The sequence below is a fragment of the Oppia nitens genome, unplaced genomic scaffold (genome assembly GCF_028296485.1).
Source record: "Oppia nitens isolate AA-2021 unplaced genomic scaffold, nextdenovo-longstitch-racon4-pilon3 scaffold1_pilon_pilon_pilon, whole genome shotgun sequence".
NCBI lineage: Eukaryota > Metazoa > Arthropoda > Arachnida > Sarcoptiformes > Oppiidae > Oppia > Oppia nitens.
Genome location: NW_026533199.1, coordinates 12,264,066 through 12,290,899, shown reverse-complemented (window position 1 = coordinate 12,290,899; position 26,834 = coordinate 12,264,066). Strand labels below are relative to the sequence as shown.

The 26,834-nt window shown below is 26.5% G+C and overlaps 4 protein-coding genes across 6 annotated transcripts; 2 read left to right on the top strand and 2 right to left on the bottom strand.

The window, feature by feature from the left end:
• Positions 1–1,581: 1,581 nt before the first annotated feature.
• On the bottom strand, positions 1,582–2,853 carry LOC128951545 (uncharacterized). The gene has a single exon (XM_054296792.1). It carries the CDS (start codon positions 2,851–2,853, stop codon positions 1,582–1,584), a length of 1,272 nt encoding a protein of 423 aa, XP_054152767.1.
• A 4,402-nt stretch (positions 2,854–7,255) lies between these two features.
• LOC128951987 (uncharacterized) lies at positions 7,256–10,430 on the bottom strand. The gene is made up of 5 exons (XM_054297305.1): positions 10,398–10,430; positions 9,606–10,142; positions 8,872–9,257; positions 8,581–8,706; positions 7,256–8,466 (listed from the first exon to the last, which is right to left on the bottom strand). The coding sequence occupies exons 2-5, from the start codon at positions 10,116–10,118 to the stop codon at positions 7,296–7,298; spliced, it is 2,196 nt and encodes a 731-aa protein (XP_054153280.1). The 5' UTR covers positions 10,119–10,142; positions 10,398–10,430; the 3' UTR covers positions 7,256–7,295.
• A 3,976-nt stretch (positions 10,431–14,406) lies between these two features.
• Positions 14,407–22,031, top strand: LOC128953053 (uncharacterized). 3 transcript variants are annotated; one of them, XM_054298551.1, is made up of 16 exons: positions 14,407–15,171; positions 15,256–15,324; positions 15,381–15,587; positions 15,647–16,585; positions 16,652–16,750; positions 16,826–16,888; positions 16,980–17,018; positions 17,084–17,182; positions 17,259–17,321; positions 18,181–18,213; positions 18,305–18,370; positions 18,501–18,648; positions 18,750–18,781; positions 18,874–19,193; positions 19,688–20,242; positions 21,909–22,031. In XM_054298551.1, exons 1-16 carry the CDS (start codon positions 14,415–14,417, stop codon positions 22,011–22,013), a joined length of 3,594 nt encoding a protein of 1,197 aa, XP_054154526.1. In that variant the 5' UTR covers positions 14,407–14,414; the 3' UTR covers positions 22,014–22,031. The 3 variants fall into 3 exon arrangements, with proteins under 3 accessions (XP_054154526.1, XP_054154527.1, XP_054154528.1); XM_054298552.1 differs by lacking the exon at positions 16,826–16,888; XM_054298553.1 differs by lacking the exon at positions 17,259–17,321.
• A 1,425-nt stretch (positions 22,032–23,456) lies between these two features.
• On the top strand, positions 23,457–26,366 carry LOC128951544 (uncharacterized). The gene is made up of 6 exons (XM_054296791.1): positions 23,457–23,499; positions 23,641–24,766; positions 24,977–25,099; positions 25,422–25,705; positions 25,770–26,006; positions 26,220–26,366. Exons 2-6 carry the CDS (start codon positions 23,719–23,721, stop codon positions 26,364–26,366), a joined length of 1,839 nt encoding a protein of 612 aa, XP_054152766.1. The 5' UTR covers positions 23,457–23,499; positions 23,641–23,718.
• The last annotated feature ends 468 nt before the right edge of the window (positions 26,367–26,834 follow it).

Below are 26,834 nucleotides of genomic sequence, written 5' to 3'. Positions count from 1 at the left end.
TGGACAACCAGTTAGTCAACAACATAATGGTTGGCCACCAGTGTCACAAATATACCCTGAGCTAGCATTTAATCAGTTAACAAATAGTAATCAAGTAGATAATAGTTTGATAAATACTAAAACAGTAGTACCAGAATCTACTGCTAGCATAGAGGACAGTCAGAAAATGGTCAATCAGTCAACTGTTGGAACTGTTGGCTTATCTGGTCAAACTGTTCAACAACAACAACAACAACAACATTATATTGGTATTGATAATCGTCAACAACAACAACGTCAGTATAGTGTTAGCAAAATTGATAATCGACTAATTTAACTTAAATTGTCCTTGTTGAATTTTTTAAAACTATTATTAAATAATTTTTTTTCTAAATATTTAATACAATATAAAGATGTTATTAAATATGATATTATTTTTTAATAAAAAATTATAATATTTATATGTAATAAAAATATTTATTTTTTTTAAATATATAAATTAAATATTCAAACAAAATAATTTTTATTAAAATAAAAACAAAATAAATTTTGATATTTAAGTTAAAATATTAAATATAATATTATATATTAATAAAAAGTTTTGGATTAATTTAGTTAATCTTTATTGTTATATAATATTTAAAAAATTTGTTATATATATAAATATAGGATAAATAAGTATTTATAATATAAAATATTTTAACAAATATTGATTTCATTTTGATTAAAAAAATAAGTAGTTTAGTTTAATATTACCTTTAATTAGATAATAATTATTTAATTAAAAGTAAAGTTCATTTTCATAGTATTTAACTTTAATATTTCTATTAAATAATGTATTTTTAATTTATTTCACATAATCTACAAATATGACATTTTAAAATTAATAATATTTCAAGTTTTTTAATATAATTAAATCTTAATTTAAGTGTTTTTTATGATTAAACATTTTAAATTATAAAAACAAATTAAGTTTACTGTTTATATTTTTTTTATAAAATTATATATTCTATAAATTAAAAACAATTAAATAAAAATGATTTGAACTATATAGATAATTTTGAAAAATATAACCTTTTAATCTATAAGTTAAATTACTGTATATTAAATATATCTTTTTAAATTAATAAAAAAATATATTTTATTATTAGATTATGTGAAATATATAAATAATTATAAACAGTTCATAAAAATAGTTTATTTTGATTAACAAATTTTTTAAACATTCTATTAGACATAAAATAATAATAAAGTAAATAATTAAATTTAAAAATTAAATAATAATACAAATTTTTAATAATACATTAAAATGAAATAATTAACTAATTATTATTTTTTTTTGAAAAATATATTTAATTTCTAGATATTTAAAATATATGCTTAATAATTTTAATACTATTTTTAATATAGTACTTGAAAAATATCATAATATAAAATAAATTTTATCTAAATTTTATATTAGTACATGTATAGTACATGTTTTAAATCAATGAAATGAAAATTTTTATATGTATTATGAAATATATAGGATTATTTTTATAATGCCAAAATACTGTATATAAATCAATTTTAGTTAAATTATTAGTTTTTTTTAAAAAAAAATTATATATTTGACCTTGTCACTTTTTTAGATTCAACAGTTTGGTATTGTTGACTAGGTTGATTTTGTACAAACTTTGATGATTGGGCACCTGTAGTTTGTTGTTGTTGTTGTTGTTGACCAATTTTATTAGCAGCAGTTTGATATTGTGGACTTGGTTGATTTTGTTTATAACCTATAGTTTGATGGCCAGTAGTATTATTATTACCCGTTTCCTGTTTTGATGATGGCTGATGAGTATTACCAGTTACCAGACCATTGTCATCAAACGGCTGGATGGTTGGCTTACTGGTAACGGTGCCATACAATTCAGTTGAATAATGTTGATTAGCTATCGGCTTATCCATTGGTGAAACTATATGAGGACCAGCACAAGTAGTTTCCGGTATTGGTTGACTAGTTGGCAGTTTTTGATTGACTGGTAATGGTTGGACAATTGGAATACCTGTGCCCGTATAGAGTGGCATTGACGGTGGCAGCTCATACATTGATTGAACCGGTGACGGCATACCAGTAGTAGGTTGCTGTCCATTACTATAAATAAATCCAGGGTTGTTGTTGGTGTTGTTATCGGCCTGGTATGGTGGCGGCGGTGACGAGTATCTACTGTACTGATAAGCTTCAAATGATAGACCTGGTGGTAGTGGTGGTGCTGACGGTATAGCATAACTGTTTGTATTATAGATATATGATTGTGGAGGAGGAGGAGGAGGAGGAAGAGGATATTCCTGAACAGTTGGACTGAATGTGTTATAATACTGTGGAGAAGCATAGGTACCCGCCATTTGAGGCAATGGTGCCGATACAGGCCATTGTTGTGGTGGGACACCACCAGCGCCAGTATGATTGCCTGGTCCACCACCAGCTCTCACGCATCGGGGCTTATCGATAACGTTTTGGGCGGACACCACTTTGATTGTACCCGTATATACATAGAGATCCTGTTTGACTGGCCTGAGTCGGCTGGGATCCAATTGATTAGTATAGACAACCACACACTCGTCGGCCGCATTTCCGCGACCCGAGCTCTGGCCGCCGCCGTAAATGTTGTCCACAATTTCGCTACGAAAGTATAGGTTCGGATCCATTGCACTCAGTTGGACACCTTTGTCACAATTTTCGGCAATTTGTTTGACCGGTTTGATAGTTAACGATCGGCGTATACTATGGGCACCTTGCGTTGTTGTATAATGGTAGAGTATTGGCGGCAATAATTGTTGGCCAGGTAGTTGTTGTTGATGATGATGATGATGATTAAGATACTGGTGCTGCATATTGGGCACAGTTATCTATTATAGATAATAATGTATAACATTATATATATATTTATAAATTAATTCATATATCTTATTGTATAACAATAAGTAAAATAAAATAATAACTTTTTGTTAAACTTACCATATTTATATTTATATATACTGTATATATTTTTAAATAAGTACAATAAATAGTTTTTAAAAATATTTTAATCTTAAAATAATTAATTAATAATCTGTTTTTATTATTTATATAATCTAATAATATATTAAATTAATATAATTATAATAATTTTATCTGATAATATAAAATGTAGAAATTCAATTGTACTTAATTACTAACATATTATTAGTAATGAAATAATAATAATAAAAATTATATTATAATATTATGCTAGTTACGATTAGATTAGTTTAATTACTATCAAAAAAACAAATTTTAATTAAAATTATATATTTTTTAATTTCCAATATTTTACTTCAGAATATTTTATAATTCTTAATAATAAATTGTAAATTAAAACAATTATTTAATAATAATGATCTTTGTTTATTAAAAAAATATAAAGTATTTAGTATTAGTCTTATTAAAATAAAATTTATAATTATATTATTAATAATTAATAATCATATAATTAAAACACTTAATATATTATAATAGTTTTTTAATAATAAACAAAACACTTTAACTTTTAAATAATCACACACTTAAATATATTTTTTTATTAAAAAAAATAGTTAATGAAAATTTATCATCGTTAGTATAGATAAAAAAAATTTATTTAAACTTTCACATATACCATGGGCAATTTTATCATATGGTTGTAATATAGTTGCTACTAATTATGGTAATTATATACTACTATCCACTTATTGTATTGATTGGTCTGATTGTTGTCGAGTATTGTTTATTATTGAAACATTATTTATATGTCTGTTATTCAAAAAAAAACAAAAAAGATTCACATAAATAAACATTTATTAATTATATAACATTAGAAAGAGAGAGAGAGAGAGAGAGAGAGAGAGAGAGAGAGAGAGAGAGAAGATTCATTGTAAAGGTTTTTAGTACTAAATATTATAATTAAAAACTTTTACAATGAATCTCTCTCTCTCTCTCTCTCTCTCTCTCTCTCTCTCTCTCTCTCTCTCTCTAATGTAAATGAAAAAAAACAAAAATTAACAATTTTTATAATAAAAATAAATAAATATTTTTTTAACGCTTACTTTATACATTTGGGCTTAACTCGGACATCCCAATAATCAACCTGGATACTTGCTTTGTAAACATATAGACCTGATCCGGCTGAAATCAATTTATCTGGTTTAGTAATTTTCCGTCCGACCACCTGAACCAACCAATCGGCCAGATTTGAATAACTGGCCGATTGACTATCTGAGCCGTAAAGTCTAAATAATATTTCCGATCGGGAATATTCTTGTGGCGACATTGTTGTCAACAATAGTCCATTTGAATTATTATTATTTGTATTATTATTTTTAGTAACTTTTTTCAGATATTTTATTTTATTTTTAGATCTAATTTCATGAGCATCATCTGAATTGGTATAATAATAATAAATTTTTGTATTATTTTCTTGATGTTTGTTGTCACTGTTTGTTTGGCTATATATATATTTTTTTGAAATAAATTAAATTAATAAGTTTTTACACTCATTACATAAATTTTTTGATATACTGTAATTTAAATGCAAGTTTTTTTGTTGCTTATTTTGTGGTCAAAACTTTTTTTTTATATATATCCACAAATTTATCAACAAATTTACCGCTAGTTTTACGGTTACACAAGTTATGACCACAAACTAAGCAACAACAAAAAACTTATATTTAAATTAAATATTTAAAAATTATAACAAAAATTTATGTAATATATATATAAATCTAGTAAAATAAAAGTTAAGTTTATTATATAATTACATATTTTGTTGATATAAACTACTAGTTGTTGTATCAGACGATTGACTATGAATTGGCATTGAATTTCTTAATTGATTTCTAACTGTACTGTCAATGGTTTCCATTAGGACATAGGGTTGTCCATCAAAATATTTTATCACTTGTCTGGTATTATTAAAATATTGGTTCATCGATGACAATGAAACCATACCATCATTATTATTATTATCACTATTATAATGGGATGATAATTGAGGATTCAATAGACGACGACTATGTGGTTTATTTATGACATCCTTGATGTCATCAATTGTTATGGCCGTATCGTAATAGTATAGATAATATTTATTTGGACGATTAAACCAATGTAATAGATTTTTATCTAGCTGATTTGTCCGAACTATAACTAGATTATCAACACAATTTATTGGGCAATTATTATCGTAGATATCTTGTTTTAATTGATCACGTTTAAATTGACCAGGGTCCATGGATGATAGTAGTATACCATTAGCTGCCTGTCCCGATATACGACCTGGTAGTATTTGTTTGTTATTACGTATTGATAAAGCATCGGCAGTACAAACATAGTGATACAAAATATCTGGTATAATCTGTTTTTGTTTAAAATATAAAATTAATTACTTTTAAATTATATATTTTTAAAATTATATAACTTTTAATTATATAACTTTTTAAATTATATAACTTTTTAAATTATATATTTTTAAAATTATATAACTTTTAATTATATAACTTTTTATATTATATAACTTTTTAAATTATATAACTAACTTAAATTATATAACTTTTAAATTATATAACTAACTTAAATTATATAACTTTTTTACATTATATAACTTTTTAAATTATATAAATTTTTTAAATTATATAACTTTTATTGCTATATAACAACTAAATAACTTGAAGTTATACCATATTAGCCACTGGTTGTACATCAATATAGTTGATATTATAAGCAAGCTGTAAATTATCTTGATCATTAATTGCTTTTATACAATAGGGTTTATCATGTATATCAATGGGCGATACACTAACAAAATCACTGTCATATCTATAGATATCTTGTTTATCCCGAGTGTCTACACGATATAGTTTAGTTTTTTTCAATTTACTCGTATAGATAAACACTACCCAATCGGCACAGTTAGTACGGCTACCGGAGCCGTAATTGTTTTGGACAATCTCTGTACGATAGTAGCTATACGGGTCCATTGATGTCATATAGACACCCGGTCCAAATGCACCACTTTTACCTGACTTTTTGATATAACCCGACTCACGTATACCTTGGGCACCGGCACTGGTAGTGTAGTGGTATAGTATTAATGGCACAGTTGTTGCTGATGATGATGATAATGATGTCTACAATATGAATAAATGTTGATTTAGATTAGACGTTAATATATTTAATAAATATTATATATATATTTTTTAAAAATGTTATTTTTTATTTACCATTTTAATTGATTAATTAATTGCTACTGTTGTAATAATTTTACAAATAATAATATATTGTTAAATATTTTTAAAAAATACTGTATATTTTATTATTATATATGTTTTATTGCTATTATATTTTAATTTTTGAACTAAATATTAATATAAAAACTTTTAATATTAATTAAACATATAATTACATGAAATCTATTTAAACAGATACTTAAACAGTTAAATCTTAAGTTTATTTTTAATAATTTATTTTTATTTTTTAATGATTACAATTTCAAGTATTATAAGTTTATTATTATTTCAATATCTACTCTAAATATAATTTAATTGAAATAGGTTTTTTTGAAACAAAAAAAATTATTTAGCTATAATTTACTTTTAACATAACAAAACTAAAAAATATATATATTTATATTTAATTGATTAAATTTGATAATTATATTATTAGATTATAAACATTTAAAGTTCAATTATAATTTAATATTTACTAATTTAAAAAATAATAATAAATAAGTTATTATAAAAATTATCATTATTTTGTAAAGTGATTTGTTAGATAAATTGAAATATTTTTTTTTTACTTTTGATTTAATTAAATATCAATAAAATTTAAGTAAATTAGTTTCATAAATATTATTACACAGATAACTAATTACTATTGTAGACTAAATTAATATTTTTTTATAAATATTAAAATTACAATTTTTAGTACATATACTAAAACTTAAAAATAATTACAGTATTTATAGTTAAGTTTTTTTTAAATTAACGTTTTCTATAATATTAAACAAATTTAATAGAAGATTTTATTTTTGCTTTTAAATACATGAAGTTATTTACTTAACAAAAAAATTGACAATTTTAAAAAAATAATAATTTATTTAATTGTCAAATAATAATTGTGCTCGTGGTAAAAGTTGCAATTTAAATAACTTAATTTAAAAATTATACTAGTTAAATATTTTTAGTTATCTATCTAATTTATTTTTTTTAAAAAAATAGTTATTTAAGATTCATATACAGTATATATATAGTATTTATATTACTTTCACCACATCAACTAAACATCACTACAAACTAGCCCTGGGTTGGACCGGACCATTGGGCACCTGTATATATCGTTCAGTCATCCGTTCATTAAGCACCGGTGAAAATTTATTAGCCCTGTCCAACAGGTTCTCAGCTATAGCACTGTCAACACTGTTAAAGCCCATCTCATTGCCGGTAATACAGTGTCCATCGGCACAGTTAGTTGTGGCCGTCAAATAACCGTTTGTCTGCTTCAATGCATCCTGTTGTCCAAATACAGGTGCCGGCCTATTATGACTGACCAGTGAATCAATGATATCTTGGGTTGGATCAAAAAATGGTAACTCTATTGATGCTATTTTCTGTACGGCACTGTTATCTAACAGTTTGTTGAAACCGGAGCTGACACCGGCATTGATATACCGGTTGACAATCGCTTTGTACGGTTGCGGTGCATAAAAACCGGTACCGTATTTGACAAATTTAAAATTGACCGGTTCGTGGGCACATGCATCCACGGCCATACCACACAAATAGACATCATTGGCCACAAAATTAATATAGGCTAGTATATCAAAATATGAACCGTTAACCGATACAAATCTACCCGACCTATCACCGTGTATATCGTTTATGGAAGGTCTAGGTTGTCCCATAATTTGTTCATAAATAAAATCATCCAGTACACCCCGTTCCCTGTAGCCATGTGTAACCAAACGGCCACTATTGTACGGTTGTTGAAACTGTAGACCAACCAGATCTATCAGATAGACTTTGGCTGTTTGCGGAACCCTGGGTGCACCGCGTGGATAACCCCCATAGTGTGTGGTACTATCGGGACCAACAATAATGCATTGACGGGCCAGATCTTTGATACTCAATATGACTTCACGGGGCAAATGGGAACCGTATTGTTGAAAGTTTATACGTCCACTGGTATTACCCGATTCATTGCGGGCCAACATTACCAACTGTTTTAGTGTTAACTGGTGTCCGATGGGTACGGAAAAATCATGTTGATCATTTCGTGAGTCAATTAGTTTGCACGATAACGTTGTTGACGTGATTAATTGGGATAAATGTTGTAACCCTTGTTCAACCCATTTGGGTGCAACAATGACAACCTGGTCATCCTGATAGGTCCATTTGTAGGTATCGTTAAACAATTGATCACGTCTAGTATATATATGTACTGGATCATTTTGCATGGGTCTAATAGCAACAACAACAACAACAACAAAAAAACATATAATAGTAATTAAATTATTAAATTATTTTGTTAAATATTTTTGTTAAGTAAAATATATACAGTTTACTATAAATTACCCAGCTAATTGTATATTAGGATTCAATAGTAATCCTGGATTAATACCAATGGGTGCTAAACCATAGCTACCGTTTTGTTGGTGGTGTTGTTGTTGTTGGTGTTGTTGTTGGTGTGTTTGCTGTGCTCTTCAAAAAAATAAAAATAAATAATAATAATTAGATAAAATTAAAATTACGATTTAAATAATAATTTTTTTAAAATATATAAACTAGTATATTAATTGTACTGTATATTGTAAATACTAATTAATAATCAATAATTAGATACATTGTACTGTATGCATGACTTACTTATTACACTTGGGCTTATCCATGACATCCTTTGGGCAAACATGAATATCTCCTGAATAGACATAGATCCCGGAGCTCAAACCTACCAATTTTTGTGGCTTTAATTTGCTGCCAATAACTCGGACACACCAATCGGCCCGATTGGCGCAATGAGGATCTGGTTGACCACCACCACCACTACCGCCACCATTGACTGCAGTGTACAGTCGGGTCAGTATTTCCGATCTATAATAATCGTTTGGTGCCATTGTTGTCAATAGTATACCTTTACCACCATTTGTAAAAATATTTGAGATTTTTTTCATATAACTTAAACTGATTTCGCCCTTTGACCTGATATCCTGTGCATCCCTGCTAGTAGTGTAATGATATAATATTGATGGTATCTATTATTATTTTTTTTAAATAAAAAATTAATAAATAAATTAAATTATGTTTAATTTAATTGTTTTACTGTTTAGTTTAGTTTTTAAAATATTTAACTCAACAAATTATAAAATTAAAATATATATATAAAGATATTAAGATTAGATTAATAATAATACTAATTAATAAAGATTTTTAAAAAAAATCAAATAATAATAATAGTAAAATCAGTTTGTTTAAAGTAATTATTATAATAAATCCAATTATTATTGTATTCAAAAAAAATAATAATAATAGTCTATTTAATAATATTATAAAAATATTATATCATATAATATGTTAAATTAAATTAATTAAATCATAATTACTGTCTGAGTGTTTGATCTACAATAAGGTGTCTGATTGTGTGTCCTATTAGATGGTCGACAACCGCCGCCACCACCACCACCACCACCAGCAGCACCGGTAGCAATGTTTGTACAACTTTTACCATAATTTTTAACACCATTAGCTACTGTCGGTGCTTGCATTGTCCACCCATTAACATGTACCATACCGGGAACAATGCTAATCTGGTCGGTATAGCAATAGATTTTATCATTATTATCCAGTGAACGTAATTTCCGATAATCCAATCGTTGGCAATCAATTTCCACATAATAATCGGCACTATTATCCCGGATATGACCGGGTATACCAGTGTGTGCTGCTATGATATCCCCGGGACTGTTAGTTACGGGATTCATACGCGACAGATAGACACCATAATCGTAACCATTTATACCACCAATTGATGGTCTAATATATCGACTATTGGCTATCTGTCGAGCCGATTGTTGGCCAGTATAGTAGTATAATGTTGTCGGTGTAGTTGTTGTCATTGTTATTGTTTTAAGCTAACAGTCCTTTAAAAAATTAATATAAAAAAATTTTTAATAAAAAATTAACTATCTTAGTAATTATTTTAGTTAATTAAATAAATATAATCTATAAATAGACTTTGTAGTTGTTTTTTTTTAAATTTTTTACTATATTATATACAGTATATGATTAAATTATTTTTAAATTATATTTATCATAAATAATTTATTTATATTATGTTAATTTATGATATATTTATTAACTAAAACAATTAATTTAAAATGAAAAAATTATTTTACCTTTTTAAATCAGTTGAATGTTTGTTTTCTAATATTAATTTATTTTTTTTACAAAAAAAATATTTATAATATTTTAATATTTAGTAGACACATAATTAATTTAGTAAATACAAAATAATTTTATTGTAACTGATATATTAAAAATCATTTTCACATTGAATAGAAAAACATATTACTAATAGTTATCTGTATAAAAAATATAACTTTTTTTTATTATCAATGTTTTTTTGATTAAATGTTAGTTTTATATTTTATAACTAAATAAAACAAATTTATTAGTAATAATAATATTTATTACGTCAATACAAAAAACATACATAAGTAAGTGTTATCATATTATGTAATATTATCTTATATTTATACTGTATTAATACTGTATATAAAAAATAGTGTAATATTTTTATAATAGTGTAATGTCTATGACTATGACTGTCTATGTTTGCTATTCAATAGATAAGTAATTATCAGTTTTTTTTATAATATACTGTAGAGGTAGGCATAAGAGGCAAGTTATGGATATAATTACTTACATTATATGTACAGTATAAGTAAATTTTATGAATACAAAATTTGAATTTTAAAAGACAATACAAATTATAACTATTACTATTACTATTACTATTACTATTACTATTACTATTACTATTACTATTACTATTACTATTACTATTACTATTACTATTACTATTACTATTACTATTACTATTACTATTACTATTACTATTACTATTACTATTACTATTACTATTACTATTACTATTACTATTACTATTACTATTACTATTACTATTACTATTACTATTACTATTACTATTACTATTACTATTACTATTACTATTACTATTACTATTACTATTACTATTACTATTACTATTACTATTACTATTACTATTACTATTACTATTACTATTACTATTACTATTACTATTACTATTACTATTACTATTACTATTACTATTACTATTACTATTACTATTACTATTACTATTACTATTACTATTACTATTACTATTACTATTACTATTACTATTACTATTACTATTACTATTACTATTACTATTACTATTACTATTACTATTACTATTACTATTACTATTACTATTACTATTACTATTACTATTACTATTACTATTACTATTACTATTACTATTACTATTACTATTACTATTACTATTACTATTACTATTACTATTACTATTACTATTACTATTACTATTACTATTACTATTACTATTACTATTACTATTACTATTACTATTACTATTACTATTACTATTACTATTACTATTACTATTACTATTACTATTACTATTACTATTACTATTACTATTACTATTACTATTACTATTACTATTACTATTTATTATAAGTTCAAACATCATATGATATTAATTTAAGATTTATTTTGTATGTGTTATTTTATATAAAATATTTGTAGATATATTAATCCATTTATCTGTATTTATTTAATTAAGTATTTATATGTTTATCGCCTCCAAACGCCTAGCTCTAATATACTGTATTATAAATTGAATTATTTATATAATACAATAATTACAGTATAATATAATGTTAATAAAAAATAACGCAATTAATAAATTAATTTAGTAATATTTTTTTTTAACTTTTAATGTATAATTTAGTGACATCTAGCTTATTGCAAACAAACATAAATTTAAACAAATAAAACAACAAAATAATATTAGCATAATTTATTAATAAATTTAATTAAAACTTTAATTTAATTAATTTAAACTGTAAAATCTCTAAATAATGTAAAATATAATGTAAAAAATAATTTAACAAATTTTTCTTATTTCAATAAAAAATAGTATATAATTGTAAAGATATATATTATTAATAAATAATTTTTTTTATATCGAATTCTATTCTAATATATAATATCTATTGACATAAAATAATTAGTTTTTTAGAAATTTAAATTTTGATACTAAGATAACATAATTTTTTAAAAATTTAGTCTACAATTTGTATTTGTGTAAAAATTTTAAAAAATAACACAATTAACAATATTGTTAAAAAAAATTTTGCTTGAAAAAACAAACAATTATATTATAATAAATAAATAATTAATTATCTTTTTATTATAATATATTTAAAAAAATAACTATAAATATCTAAATAAAGTAATAAATAATTTTTGATTAATTTTTGATTAATATATTCATAGTTAAGTTATTAAAGTTAATATATTAAATAATAATGCTCAATTTATTTATTTTAAATTAAAATCAATTATCATAAATAATGCATATAATTAGTTTTAAAAAAAATAAATATTACTAAAACTTGTAGACCTAAATAAATAATATAAATATATTGAAATAACTTTTTTTTATATATATAAACAGTTTATTGATATCTGGAAAATATATAATAATATTTATAGACATTGTTGTCTATATAATGTATAGTTTATCACAGCATTAATAATCACTACTAAAACATAAGTTTAACATTTGACATTATTTAAAAAAAAAATATATTTAATTAGTATTTAGAAATTTTAATTAATGTTTACAATCAAAAAATTATTAGATTATAATTATTTATTTTATATTAATAAATAGATAATAATAAAATTATTTATTTTGAAAAAATCAAATTACGTATATCTCTATCATAATATATTAATTTTAAAAAAACAATTAAAATATATTTTATTGGAAAATATTACAGTTTATTTTTTTCACGAATTCCTAAAAGGAATACGTATATGCATTCTATTATAGTTTCTAATTTCTATAAGTCTGTCGGTCTGTCTGTCTGTCTGTCCCACGAGGACATAGGTTCGAATCCACATTCAGCTACACTTTTTTTGTGATTTTTTTTTTTGATTTTTTAAGTTTATTTTTCAGGAAAATGGTATACAATAATTAATTTAAAAAAATTTTGAATTTTTTTTTTTGAATTTTTTTTAACTTTATTTTATTAGGAACATAGAGAAAATAGTGTCAAAAATTCTTTTTCTTTTTTAAGTTAAGGAATTCGTATGGAAATGCTTTTGAAGCATTCTCTACTGGTTTTTTTTAAATTTACTGTTATTATTATTATTTTGCATTTTAACATATATTAAACTGTATATTTATTTTTAAAAACAATTTTCAACATATACTAATACCATCTAGCTAATTTTTAATGCAAACTTTTTTTTTAATATTTCAAACATAAACAAACTTTATTATATTATATACTGTATATCATGTGATATTTAAATCAAAACATAAATTTTTAACTGTATTTTTTATTTATTTAATTATTATTATTATTATTATTATTACAGTATTATATTAGCTTAGATTTCTAGTGTAAACATAATAAACATTTAATATTTTATAGTACTGTATATATATATACAATATATATAATTTATATGACAACTATCTACTGTAATAAATACATATAATACTTATCAATATTACATTATTATTATTATTATTTCATTTAATTTGTTTTTATTAATATTAACACAACAACTACTACTACTACTACTATAAACTGTAAATACTATTGTTTTTTGCATAAAAATCACTATTAAAAAAATATTATATATATTATCTATTATAATAGATTTATATTATCAAAAAAATAAATAACATTACAAATAATATATAATATATATTATATATTAGATATGCTAATAAAAATTATTTAACAATATATATAATATTTTATATACATTATATTCAATGTAATGCTAAAAATAATGTTTTTTTGTTTGTTTAATATTATTAGTTATTATTAATTATAATTATTAATTATTTTTTTTCAATTCAATGTTCATATGTGTGTGAATATCATCATTGATTAATTGACTGTCAATAGCATGCAATCAATACAAACAATAGTATTAATTAATTATAATTAATACATAACTGACTGTAAATGTTATCATAAAATAAAACAAAAAAAGTTTTCAATTATTATTCAAAAAACAAAATCAAAAAATTATTGAATAGTTTTTATGATAAAACAAAACGAAACAAAAAAAACAAAATGTTTTTCAACAGAAAAAATAATAATAAAAAGTCTAATAATAGTAATAAAGCCAAAGCTATGTCACTGACCACTCCCGCCGACACCGACGGCGATGACGATGATGACCACCAATACAGCCGTATGTCTGTTATAAAAGGTATGAAAACTGGCAAACGAACCGATGTAATGAAAGTGGTCCGAAAGTTGGTCGACGGTTGGCGTGACCCGCTATGTATGGCCAATCAGATTGAAGCGGTCGAACGAAATACCCGACACGCGGCTACCAATGCCAAAGCCAATCTGTTTGTTACGGCCACGAGTGCCGAAGCCAGCCGTACGTTGTTGGCCGGCGCCCGACTGTATCTCCAGGACATGGACGGTATCAATTGGGAGCCATACTTGAGTCGACAGCAACAGCAGCAGCCACTGGCAGCTGCCGAGGACTGGTATTTTGAGGACGAGGTTGCGATGGCAGCGGCGGCGCCGACGGCAGAGGACTACTGGCCTGAAATACCGGCCGACGACTGTGTGTCGGTTATCAGCGAATTGGACGTATCCGCTGTACGCAAGCCTATCGATTATATACGGAAATTGGTCGACGATTGGCGCGATCGGTCAGTTAATGGCCGACTGATAGCAGCGGTAGATAAAGATAGTAGCGGTCAGCGACTATTTGTGACGGCCAGAGATGCCAATGCTACCCGTGCACTGGTCAGGGTTGGCCAACGTAACGGTTTTCAATGGTCGGTATACGAGCCTAGTGTTCATAATAGGGGTAATTGTTTTGTAATTGTTTTCTTATAATTAGTATTAAGATTAATATATTGTATATTATTATTATTATTAAATTTAAACTTAGCTACCGGTGCTATTGGCGGACAATTTAATTACAATACAGTTAGTCATGGAGTGGACAACTGGTCAAAAGGTTAGAATTTTTTTATTACAATATATGATTCTAACTATTCATTCATTAAACGCCAGGCGCTTTACCGAAATACCCGAACTGGTCAGCAGCGGTAGTAGAGGCCACCAATAACCGTAAAGGCAATCATCATCAGCATGAAAATAGAGGACATACGGGTGCAAGTGGTAGTGGTGGTGGTGGTGTTGGTAGTAGTGGTGACTATGACAGAGATATGGTGCGGGCACTGAGGTTAAGCAAGTTTGACGATAAGGAACGCCTAAAAAGTAATAAATCTTTGATGAAATTAGACATTAATAATAATAATGATGTAATATATTTATAGAGTTAAAAGAGGAACAGGAGCTTCGGGAGCTACAGGAGCGTCAAAAACAGGAACTGCGAGACAAAATAGCCGCCATAGTTATCGACACCGATAGGTCTACCGAAAAAATCGCTGAACTAATTGAACTGATGAAACAATACGAACGGGACAGTGGACAGCCGATCTACGCGGACTATCAGCCGATTGACCAGTTAATGATAGACACTGTCTTAAATGATCGGTCAAAATTGATTCTCTGTGTAATACTAGCACTGGGAGGTCAGGTATCGCTGGACACTGTTTTCGCCTATTTTGCCGTTCATATGGAGAAAATTCATGTGGAATTTGAAGATAATATGCGCAAACAGTTACCACTGTTTGATCCCTGTGTCCATCGGTTGGACACTGAAGTCTATTTGAATCACGAAGCACTAGACGATCAACTGGTATGCGTACACATCAAAGGTGACGGCAATTGTTTGTGGTCGGCCGTCAGTACCGCTGTCTACGGTTCCGATGAATACATGGAATCGCTGCGACTGTTGACCGCAGCCACACTGTTGGACTATAGCTCGGAGTTTATCGGCGCCTATAACAGCGATATGGACGTACCGTTTGACGAATTGGTTAGCAAAGCGGTAACACTGCAGGAATGGGGTTACGAATGGCATATACAGGCCCTGTCAATGGCATTGCATCGGCCTATCTATATCTACAGTTCGTTTATATCGATGGTCAACAAACGGAGGCAATCGTACGACGAGCTGCGGGAGGTTTACGAACGAACATATGTACCAAATCATATGCGTTTTTTGGCTGACGGTAATCGCGAGGACGAGATACCGGTGCTGTTGTACTATAACGGTATGGATCACTACAGTCTAGTGTTGCCTAAACGCGAAGGTGTTCGGCCATTGAGGCCGTACACCGAAATGATGGAACCTATGGTTAACAAAAAAGGTATGGGTGTTTTTTTGTTGAATAAATTAAATTAATAAATAGTTAAATTAATTTTGTTTTTTTTAGATAACATACCGGTGCCCGAACCGCCGACAACAAATAGACAACACATTGAGAAAAGCACTAATAATAATAATAATACCGGTGCTAATAAAAAGTGTCATGGTAATTTTATTATCATATTATACTAGTATATCAATTAGATTTATATATATAAAATAATAATAATAATTTTTTTAGTAAACATACCACCAGTGCCTACTAAAACCAATAAGCAAAACATTAGTAAAAATACTAACAAAAGTAATAAAAATTTGAATTTATTATAATTATTAAAAAATTACAATTACTGTATAATATTTTGTTTAATTTTTTATTATTATTTAATTGTTAGAATGGACTGAGAGGATGGAACCCATGGTTAATAAGAAAGGTATGGTTTTTTAAAAAATAATTTTAATTACTAAATATTTAAATTAATTTTATTTATTTTTTTAGATAACATACCGGTGCCCGAACAGCCGACAACAAGCAGACAACACATTGATAAAAGTGCTAATAATAATAATAATACCGGTGCTAATAAAAAACGTCATGGTACTTTTATTTTATATTATACTATAGTATATCAATTAGATTTATATAAATAAAATAATAATAATATTTTTTTTAGTAAACATACCACCAGTGCCTACTAAAATCAATAAGCAAAACATTAGTAAAAATACTAACAAAAGTAATAAAAATTTGGGCAGGACTTTACTATATGGCCCGCGCCGGAGGCGCGGGTGGGGGATATATTTACGTTGGGGGTGATGTATAGTATATGGATATAAAATTTTATTAGACTGAGTGAAGCCGTTCATATAGTATATTGTATAGCATTATTATACATTTATTATACATAAATGTATATATATATTAAATATTTAAATTTTGACTTCAGATTTGGATTAAGCATAAAAAATAAGGTATAGGGGATCTGCATTAAAATTTTGATATCTCTTCGGGAGCATAGAAAAAATGGCGGCCAAAATAAAAAAAAATTTAAGTAAAAAATTTTTAAGTGTAGATTTAAATAAATCATCACAAAAGGAATAAGGAATCAGCATTAAAATGTAAATGTAATATGAAATGCTAAAGTAATTTGAAAAATAAAATATTTTTTATTATGATTACTTTATGTTAGGTTAATGGCGGCCGGTAGGTTAGGCATAGCATAGCATAACTTAGGATAAGTTAGGTTAGGTTAGGTTAGGTTAGGTTAGGTTAGGTTAGGTTAGGTTAGGTTAGGTTAGGTTAGTGGCGGCCGGTAGGCCGCTAGTTATGTCAGATTATCTTCTATTGCTGAGTTAACTTTATTATTATAGTGTATATTATTATAAGTAAATATATTATAAATGTGAATAACTTTTTAACCTTTGACCTCAGTCTTCTAATATTTCACATACATATACTAGACATCATACCAAACCTAAATCTACCCCCACACCCGCCTCCTTCGCGGGCCATATAGTAAAGTGCAGCCAAAATTTGAATTTTATTAAAAAAAATTATAATATATTGTATAATATTTATTATTATTTAATTGTTAGAACGGACTGAGAGGATGGAACCTAATAGGAAAGGTGTGTCTAATTTTTTTTTATATAATTATTAATTTGTTTGTTAAAAATTGTATTTTTAATTTTTTTATTAAATCAATTTGAATTATATTAGCAAATGTGCCAACAATTACCACAACAGTTGATAATAATGATGATAAGGATAGCGTCAATATTTCAGGTTATTATTATTTTTTCTTAAAAAAAATAAATAATTTACATAATTTATGATTACCTAGTTAATTTTGATATATTATTTAATTATTTATATTTACCAGTAATTAATATATTTTATTTAAAAAAAACAATAGACGAATATAAACTTAATTTAAGTCAGAATATTAAGAAAATTATTGGCGAAAATTTGGATAATTATTTGCGCCTAAAATTGAATAAAAGTGCCATAAAAGAGGATATACGACAAAAATTATTATTGATTATGCAAAATAATGATACTGGGTACTTTTTTATTTATTTATTTATTTACTGAAAAAAATATATCTATCTATCAATGCATTACAAATTGTTTTTGAAAATTAATTAATTAATTTTTTTTATAGCAATTCAAATACTATTACTGATAATACTTTTGGTAAGTTTTATAACATTATTATTAGTATATTAGTATTATAATAATATTATTAACATTATTTTTTTTATAACAATAATATTTTTGATGAATAGATACGGATAATAGTGATGACAGTGTTGTTGTTGTCGGTGATGATGTGACTGAGTTTGACTGTGATATATGTGGCGCCGAAAGCCTGCCAATTGATGGGGCCGTTAGCTACGGTTGTCAGCACCGGTATTGCGACGATTGTGTACGACAAACGCTAACCATCGAAATACAGGACAATCGTATTGAATCGCTTGCCTGTCCGGCACCCGATTGTACAGCTAAGGCCACACCGCAACTGGTCAGACGTATTGTTGGCCCCGAGTTGTATAACCGATACGATCAGCTATTGCTTAAGGCAGCTGTCGGTGCTATGGATGATGTGGTAAAATAGTTATTGCTGTTAAAAACTATAGTGTTTTTTTTTAAATATTGAAATATTTTATTTTATTTTTTTATACGACAAACTGTCAAATACTAGAAAATTGTTTAATTAATTTATTAGTTTAGATATTAATTCAATATATTAGGAACCCTTGAATATATGGCATTTATATATATAATTTTAGATCTAACTTTAAGTTGTCATTCAATATTATAGTTAGCAAACAAACAAAATTTTTTTTTTTGGTTTTTTTTAACTTTTAATACTAATAATAATTTTAAAAATTACAGGTACAGTAAATATACAATATATATAAAAAGTTATTAAATTTATAATATTTTACTAATATATGATATAACATAACAGTAGATTTGTTTTTATTATAATTAATTTTTACAATAATTTGTTTTTTAATAATTTTACAATAATTTGTTTTTTTTTTAAATTAATTTTTACAATAATTTTGTTTTTGTTATTTATAAATAATAATACAGCATTACTGTCCCAACACTGATTGCGGTGCAATGGTAGTGGCCGAAATCGATCTGGCCATGGGCGACTGTCCCCGATGTGGCCTTGCATTTTGTACCAGCTGTATGAAACCATATCATGGCGGCTACGATTGCGGTCTGGACACTAGGGAACGGGACGATATGGTACAGATGTTCCAGAGTGCAGAACTGGCCGAACAAATGCAGGCCGAAGAGGACGAACTGATGAAAGCCATAGCCGAAGCCGAACGGGAGGACTGGGATTGGATTGACCGGATCCGAGACGAACAGAAAGCTATTAGACAGCAGGAGATGTTGTTGGAAGAGCAGAGAAAAGCCGACGAGGAAAGGGCTGCCGAAGAGAGGAGACGTAAGGATGGCGAACGGTTTAGACGAGAGGCTGAACTGAGGGAACGGGAGATTATTGCCGCACAAGCCGTCGAACGGGAGCGCCGGTTGAAGGATCGTCAAGAGGGCCGACAGCGTGAGGAACGCGAGTCCGAACAGCTTGTCCGCCAAGTGAGCCGTCCCTGTCCTCGATGTAAAGCACCCATTCAGGTATGCATACCATCTCTCTCTCTCTCGTTAACAATGTTTACAATTAGTTTTGTGTTTAATAATAATAATTCAATTATTTTATATGTTTTGTATTTTTTTATGAGTACTAATATATATATACTCTATATATTAATATAGATATAGACATTACCTATTTAAATATTAAGCTATAATTAATAGTTTTAATTATATATTATTAAACATTAATTTCATAATTGAAAATATTGTTATGGATATTAATTAGTATAATAATAATAATAATAATAATAATAATAATATCTCTGATAGAAAATATCTGGGTGCAATCATATAACATGCAAAAAGTGTGGCCACCAATTTTGTTTCAATTGTCTAACTGATCGACATTATAGTTGCGGCGAAATATAATAAACTAAAATTTTTAATTTTTGAATTATTATACAATATTTTTGTTGTTGAGTAAAATAGTTACAATCTATTAATATATTTATAAATAATTATTGTAATTATAATGTGTAAATTTAATGTACGGTTTACAGTAGATAACTATTTTGAAAACATTTTGATAATTGATTAGCAATATAGAAAAAATGTTAAACTATTTTTGTTTTTGTTTTTTTTTGTTGTAAATAATTTCAAATATTAAAACAATTTTTACTGCAAATACTATAAATAATTGTATTATAAATTGTTTTATAATTTAGAAAATTTTGTGATCTTGAAAATCAAATTTACGTTTTTATTTGAAACAATAATTAGTTGAATTTGAAAATAACAATTAAATCAAATGCTAATAATTTAGTTTTGCTAAATATATATATATATATATATTAATTGTAAATAAATTTTATTATAATGATGATTTGTTTTGAAATTTTAATAAATTATTAATACTTTACTACTAAATATAGTTATTAATGTAAAATTTATAATTATTGAAAACAAATAATTTATATTATTTAAAAATATTTATTAAAATATATAAATAGCCGATAAAACAGATACAAGAAATAATAATATATATTATAATTATTATGTTAAATACATAGTACTAAATATGTTTATTATTAATTTTTTGTAATTATTTAATTTAGTAATGATAATAATTTAGCACTAAATTTTTTTTTTAAAAAAATAATAATTACTGTATTCAACATTAAGTTTAAATATACTATCGGTAATAATATTTAAGTAAATATAATATACTTTTTTTTAAAGTTTATTACAAAAGTAACAAATAATACTAAATATGTTTATTATTATTTTTTTGTAATTATTTAATTTAGTAATGATAATAATTTAGCACTAAATTTTTTTTTAAAAAATAATAATTACTGTATTCAACATTGATTTTAAATATACTAATCATATTTAACTAACTATAATAATATACTTTTTTAAAAATTTATTACTAAAGTAACAAATAATACTAAATATGTTTATTATTATTTTTTTTGTAATTATTTAATTTAGTAATGATAATAATTTAGGATTAATTTTTTTTTTTAAAAATAATAATCACTGTGTTCGACATTGATTTTAAATATTTATATTATAATTTATAATATAATTTAATATTTATTATATAATATACTTTTTTTAAAAAAAATTATTACTATAGTTAGAAATAAATTATTTTTATTTTATTTTTTTAAAATTTTTTTTTAAATAATTATTAAATCTACAGAAAAATGAGGGCTGCAATCATATGACGTGTACAAAATGTCGTTACGAATTTTGCTGGGAGTGTATGGGCTATTGGCAAGGGTACAATCATATTTGTGCTAGGTAATATACCTCATAGCCCACCCCTGCCCGCCCCCGCCCCCACCCCACAAAAATAAATAAATATCTTACTGTGCCAAAAATAATTTTCAAAATACAATACTCTATTAAAAAAAAATATTTTTTAATTATATATATATTTTGAGTGCAATTTTTTTTAATACAGTAGATTTTTTTAGCTTTTTAAAAAATTATGTTTTTATTATTAATAATTATTTTTAACATTTACGGAAATTATATTACTGTATTAAATTGTATTGTATTGTTTTAAGTATTTTTTTTTTTAAATATATATGTATAACAAATTGTTAAAAATCATTTTAAAAACAAAAATTAAATAAAAATTATTTTTAAAAACAAAATTGACTTATATATATTATTATAAACAAAAATTAACAATTATTTTTACCGCAATTACTTTTTAAATTAATAAAATACAAAAAATAAATAAATTACTAGTGCTATCTAGTTGTGCCAACTATTGTATATTATCATTATATAATATTGCTAATATTTAATACTTAATAAAACATATGGGGGCACACCCATAAAAAAAATTATACTGCATATTATGCTACTATAAATATGATACAACTAAATAAAAATTAATTAATTAATTACAAAACCAATTAAATATTAACTTTGAACACAATGTAAGTCTTTATACTATATATATATATTTTTTTATAAATATTTTTTTTTAATTTTAAAAATAATAATCTAGTTTTATTAGATAATTATTATCTATTTGAAAAAAAACTGTCAAAAAATTGTTTTTAAACAAATAGTCTATTATATTGTTGTAATCTATGTATATATTGAGTTTTGTTTTGACTTTCACTTTTTTTTTATATATATATATATATATATATATATATATATATATATATACTATTACTACTACTACTATAAAATGATTAATAATTATTTATATATATTTTTTGTAACAGTAACTATAATCACTTGTATCACTTATACATGTACATTTTTTTGTTGTTGATAATAAAATAAACATTAGCATTTAAAACATATTTGCATAGCATAGGCTGTTTTGTTTGCAAAACAGTTTTAAAAATAGACATAAAAAATATATTGAAAATAAATCACGGTTTGGTTTTTAGGGTTTTATATACAAAATAGAGTATATATTATATATATATATATATATATATCAAATATTATTTTAAATAAAAGCAGATTTTCAGTGATAATGATTAGTTTTTTAAAATAAATAAATATTTATTATTTATTTATGTATAAATATATATTAATTGTTTTTAAAACTTTATTTAAAAATTATGGAAAATAAAAATTGATTTTTTTTTTAAATTGCTATATAAATTGGTCGGTTCGGTTATTATTTTTATTAACTTACTAGTCATCTAGTCTAAACTTTTTTTATAAATATACAAATGTACATGTAAATAAAATATATGTACAAGTGCGCTTTACGTGCTGTATTAATAATTTTAAAAATAAAAACATTAATTAAAGTAAGTAATAATAAATAATATTAATATTAAAAATAAAATGATTAAAAAATGAGAGTTTAATAATAAAAAAAAATTGAAAAATATATGATATTTTAGTAATAAAATATTGATTTTTATTTTATTTTTTTTTGAAATTTTTAGTTTTCAATTGAATAGCAAATAATTTATTATTTTTTTACATAACAAAAATCATATTAAAAAAAATTAAAAAATAAAATAATGTCTGGTTTTGGTCGTCGACCTAACTATCATCTCATAAGACCATCGACGGTAATAACATCGTCAGACACAATGCGGCCATCGTTGACGACTACCAGCAGTATCGGCGGTGGCGGTGACCGCAGCGACCAACATAGCTGGCGGACAACAGCGGGAAGAGAGCCGTTTAGGCCAAAGGCTGGCTTAGTTACCGCTGGTGCCGATACCGATGACAACCGAATGTCGGTTATCAAAGGTCTGGACACTAGCCGTGACAGGGATGAGCTGACAGCCGTTCGCCGACTGGTTAGGCAGTGGTCTGATCCGAAATTAAGTGAATATTTTGTCCAATCGGTTACCGGTAATATCAAAGGCCGTTACGCTAGCTGTAAGGTTAACCTGTTTGTAACGGCCGCCAGTCCGGCAGCCAATCGGCTGCTACTTCAGGCTGCAGATAAGTATATCAATAATAGTAACGGTGGCGGAACTGCTATCAAATGGGAGGCATACAAGAGCCGACAGCGACAGCAACCGCCACCAGTACCGGCTGGCCATAGGACTGGACATCACGGGACTGGTCATCATCACCAGCAGCAGCAGCAGCTCTTTCGCGGTAACGATGACGGCTCGCATACGGCTGGCAATTGTAAATCGGTAATCAAAGGATTGGACACCAGAGGTGTCCGTAATTTGACTGATTATGTCCGCCAGTTGGTCGACATCTGGAACGATGGGACAGTTAGCGGCCGTTTGATTTCAAAAGTAGAGACCAATACCCGCGGACATGGACCCGACGTTCTGGACGGTAAAGTCAACTTGTTTGTAACGGCTGTATCGAGTGAGGCCAGCCGTGCGCTGGTAGTGGCCGCCAAACGCAACGGTATTCAATGGATAAAGTATATGAGCAGTGGTGGCGGAGGCGGCAGACATACCCGTAGTAACAGTGATAGTCGTTCAGTGATCACCAATGATGACGACAACGACGACTTTAGCGATAATAATGATGTCGATGATAGTGATGACGATTCATCATCATTATCATCATCATTGGCCAATCAATATCATCCAGGTTAGTTATTGATAGTTATTTAATTTTATTTTTTATAAAAAAAATTGTTTGTAACATCCCCTCCTACCCCCCTACCCCGCTACCCCCTCTCGCGCATCCCAATAGTTTTCAAAAATATTGATAAATTGATTGACTCGGAGTTGGATAGTCTAAAATTGAATGCCAGGACTACCGGTGGTACTACTAATGGTTTTACTAATAATAATACAGGTGCCAGACAACGACCGACACCACCACAATCACTATTCAATCAACAAAATCAACAAAAAATTAAAAGCAATTTTGATAGGAATAGAGTCGCCAAACAATTAGGAAATAAATCGCTTAGTGAGTGTATGTAAATTATGTGTGTGTGTGTGTGTGTGTGTGTGTGTGTGTGTGTGTGTGTATGTATGTGTGTGTGTGTGTGTGTGTGTATGTATGTGTGTGTGTGTGTGTGTGTGTGTGTGTGTGTGTGTGTGTGTGTGTATGTATGTGTATGTATGTGTATGTATATGTATGTATATGTATGTATATGTATGTACAGTATATGTATGTACAGTATATGTATGTATATGTATGTATATGTATGTATATGTATGTGTATATATGAAAACTAATCTAACTGTCCTCTCTCTCTCTCAATTTGATTATCATTTTTGTTACATACGATTAGTTGTCTATTGTAAGCTATGTCTGGATCAGCGGCCCACTGATGAGTGCCAACAGTTTGGCACCGCCGGCGGCGGCGACTGTCGACACGTATTTTGTCGGGAATGTTTGTCCCAGTATTTGGACACTCAGATAACGGATGGTCTCATACATCATATCAAATGTCCGGACGACCAGTGCACGGCTGAGGCCGCCTACGAATTGGTTTGCAAACTGTTGAGCCGTAAATCGCTGGTCAGATATCATAAACTGTTGCTCAAGAAAACTGTGGAAACTATGGATGATATAGTAATTAATATTAAATTATTTTTTTTTAATTATAAATTTAACATATTTTTTGTACAATTTATAGGCCTATTGTCCCAAATGTAACGATTCGGTTGAGATCGACACCAACCGAAAGTATGGCTACTGTGAACAATGCGAACACCCATTTTGTACGGGTTGTCGACGAAAATATCACGGCTCGCAAAGCGCGTGCATCGACAATGACCGGGCGCTTAGGCAACGGGCGGCCGAAATCCAAGAGTCCGAGAGCTATATTAACGCACATTTCAAGCACTGCCCTAAATGTGATATACCCTGTGAGGTATGTGTGTGTATGTGTGTGTGTGTGTGTGTGTGTGTGTGTGTGTGTGTGTGTGTGTGTGTATTTGTGTGTGTGTGTGGTATTTATATTAAAAAATGTTTTTAAATAATAATAATTATTATTTTTTAGACTATAAAAACTAATTTATTTAACTATAAAACTAATTTATATTAAATAAATTTATTTTATTTTTTTAAATTAAAATTATTGTAGAAAATTGATGGTTGCAATCATATGCAATGTAAAATGTGCATGGTACATTTTTGTTGGCTATGTTTGATGGATATTACCGATAATGATGAGATACAACAACAACACTGGAGGGCTAAATGTAAACTATTTGAATACGAATCGGATTAATATTATTTTTTTAAAAAAAATTTAAGTTAAAATATAAAAAAAAATAATTATTATTAATAGAAATTAATTACTAATTATTTTATATTATTATTGGAAAATAATCACTAGTTTTTTTTGTGAAATTTATTAACTTTATTAATATTAATTATACACTATATTTCTATTATAAATTTACATTTATCATTTAATTTTTTTTCTTCAAATTTGTTACTTTTACAACAACAAAAAAAATAATAATAATCAATTTGAGTCTATTAAATAATAATAATAAAAAAATAACTAATTATTTTTTAAAAAATATATTTAAGTTAAAATTTTAAAAAAATAATTAGTATTAATAAAATTAATTACTAATTATTTTATATTATTATTAGAAAAAATCATATGTTTTTTGTGAAATTTATTAACCTTATTAATATTAATTATATACACGGATTATGATCTACCGAAGACTCGGGCCCTTTTTAT

Excerpts from the sequence above, each read along its gene's own strand:
- LOC128951545 (XM_054296792.1), bottom strand. The coding sequence starts at position 2,853 with ATGCAGCACCAGTATCTTAATCATCATCATCATCATCAACAACAACTA.
- LOC128951987 (XM_054297305.1), bottom strand. The coding sequence starts at position 10,118 with ATGACAACAACTACACCGACAACATTATACTACTATACTGGCCAACAA. Across the intron at positions 9,258-9,605 it reads GTAGATCAAACACTCAGACA|ATACCATCAATATTATATCA; the intron begins GTAATTATGATT and ends AAATAATAATAG. Across the intron at positions 8,467-8,580 it reads CCTAATATACAATTAGCTGG|ACCCATGCAAAATGATCCAG; the intron begins GTAATTTATAGT and ends TGTTGCTATTAG.
- LOC128953053 (XM_054298551.1), top strand. The coding sequence starts at position 14,415 with ATGTTTTTCAACAGAAAAAATAATAATAAAAAGTCTAATAATAGTAAT. Across the intron at positions 16,751-16,825 it reads TGCTAATAAAAAGTGTCATG|TAAACATACCACCAGTGCCT; the intron begins GTAATTTTATTA and ends TAATTTTTTTAG. Across the intron at positions 18,649-18,749 it reads ATGCAAAATAATGATACTGG|CAATTCAAATACTATTACTG; the intron begins GTACTTTTTTAT and ends TTTTTTTTATAG.
- LOC128951544 (XM_054296791.1), top strand. The coding sequence starts at position 23,719 with ATGTCTGGTTTTGGTCGTCGACCTAACTATCATCTCATAAGACCATCG. Across the intron at positions 25,100-25,421 it reads AAATAAATCGCTTAGTGAGT|TTGTCTATTGTAAGCTATGT; the intron begins GTATGTAAATTA and ends ACATACGATTAG. Across the intron at positions 26,007-26,219 it reads AATGTGATATACCCTGTGAG|AAAATTGATGGTTGCAATCA; the intron begins GTATGTGTGTGT and ends AAATTATTGTAG.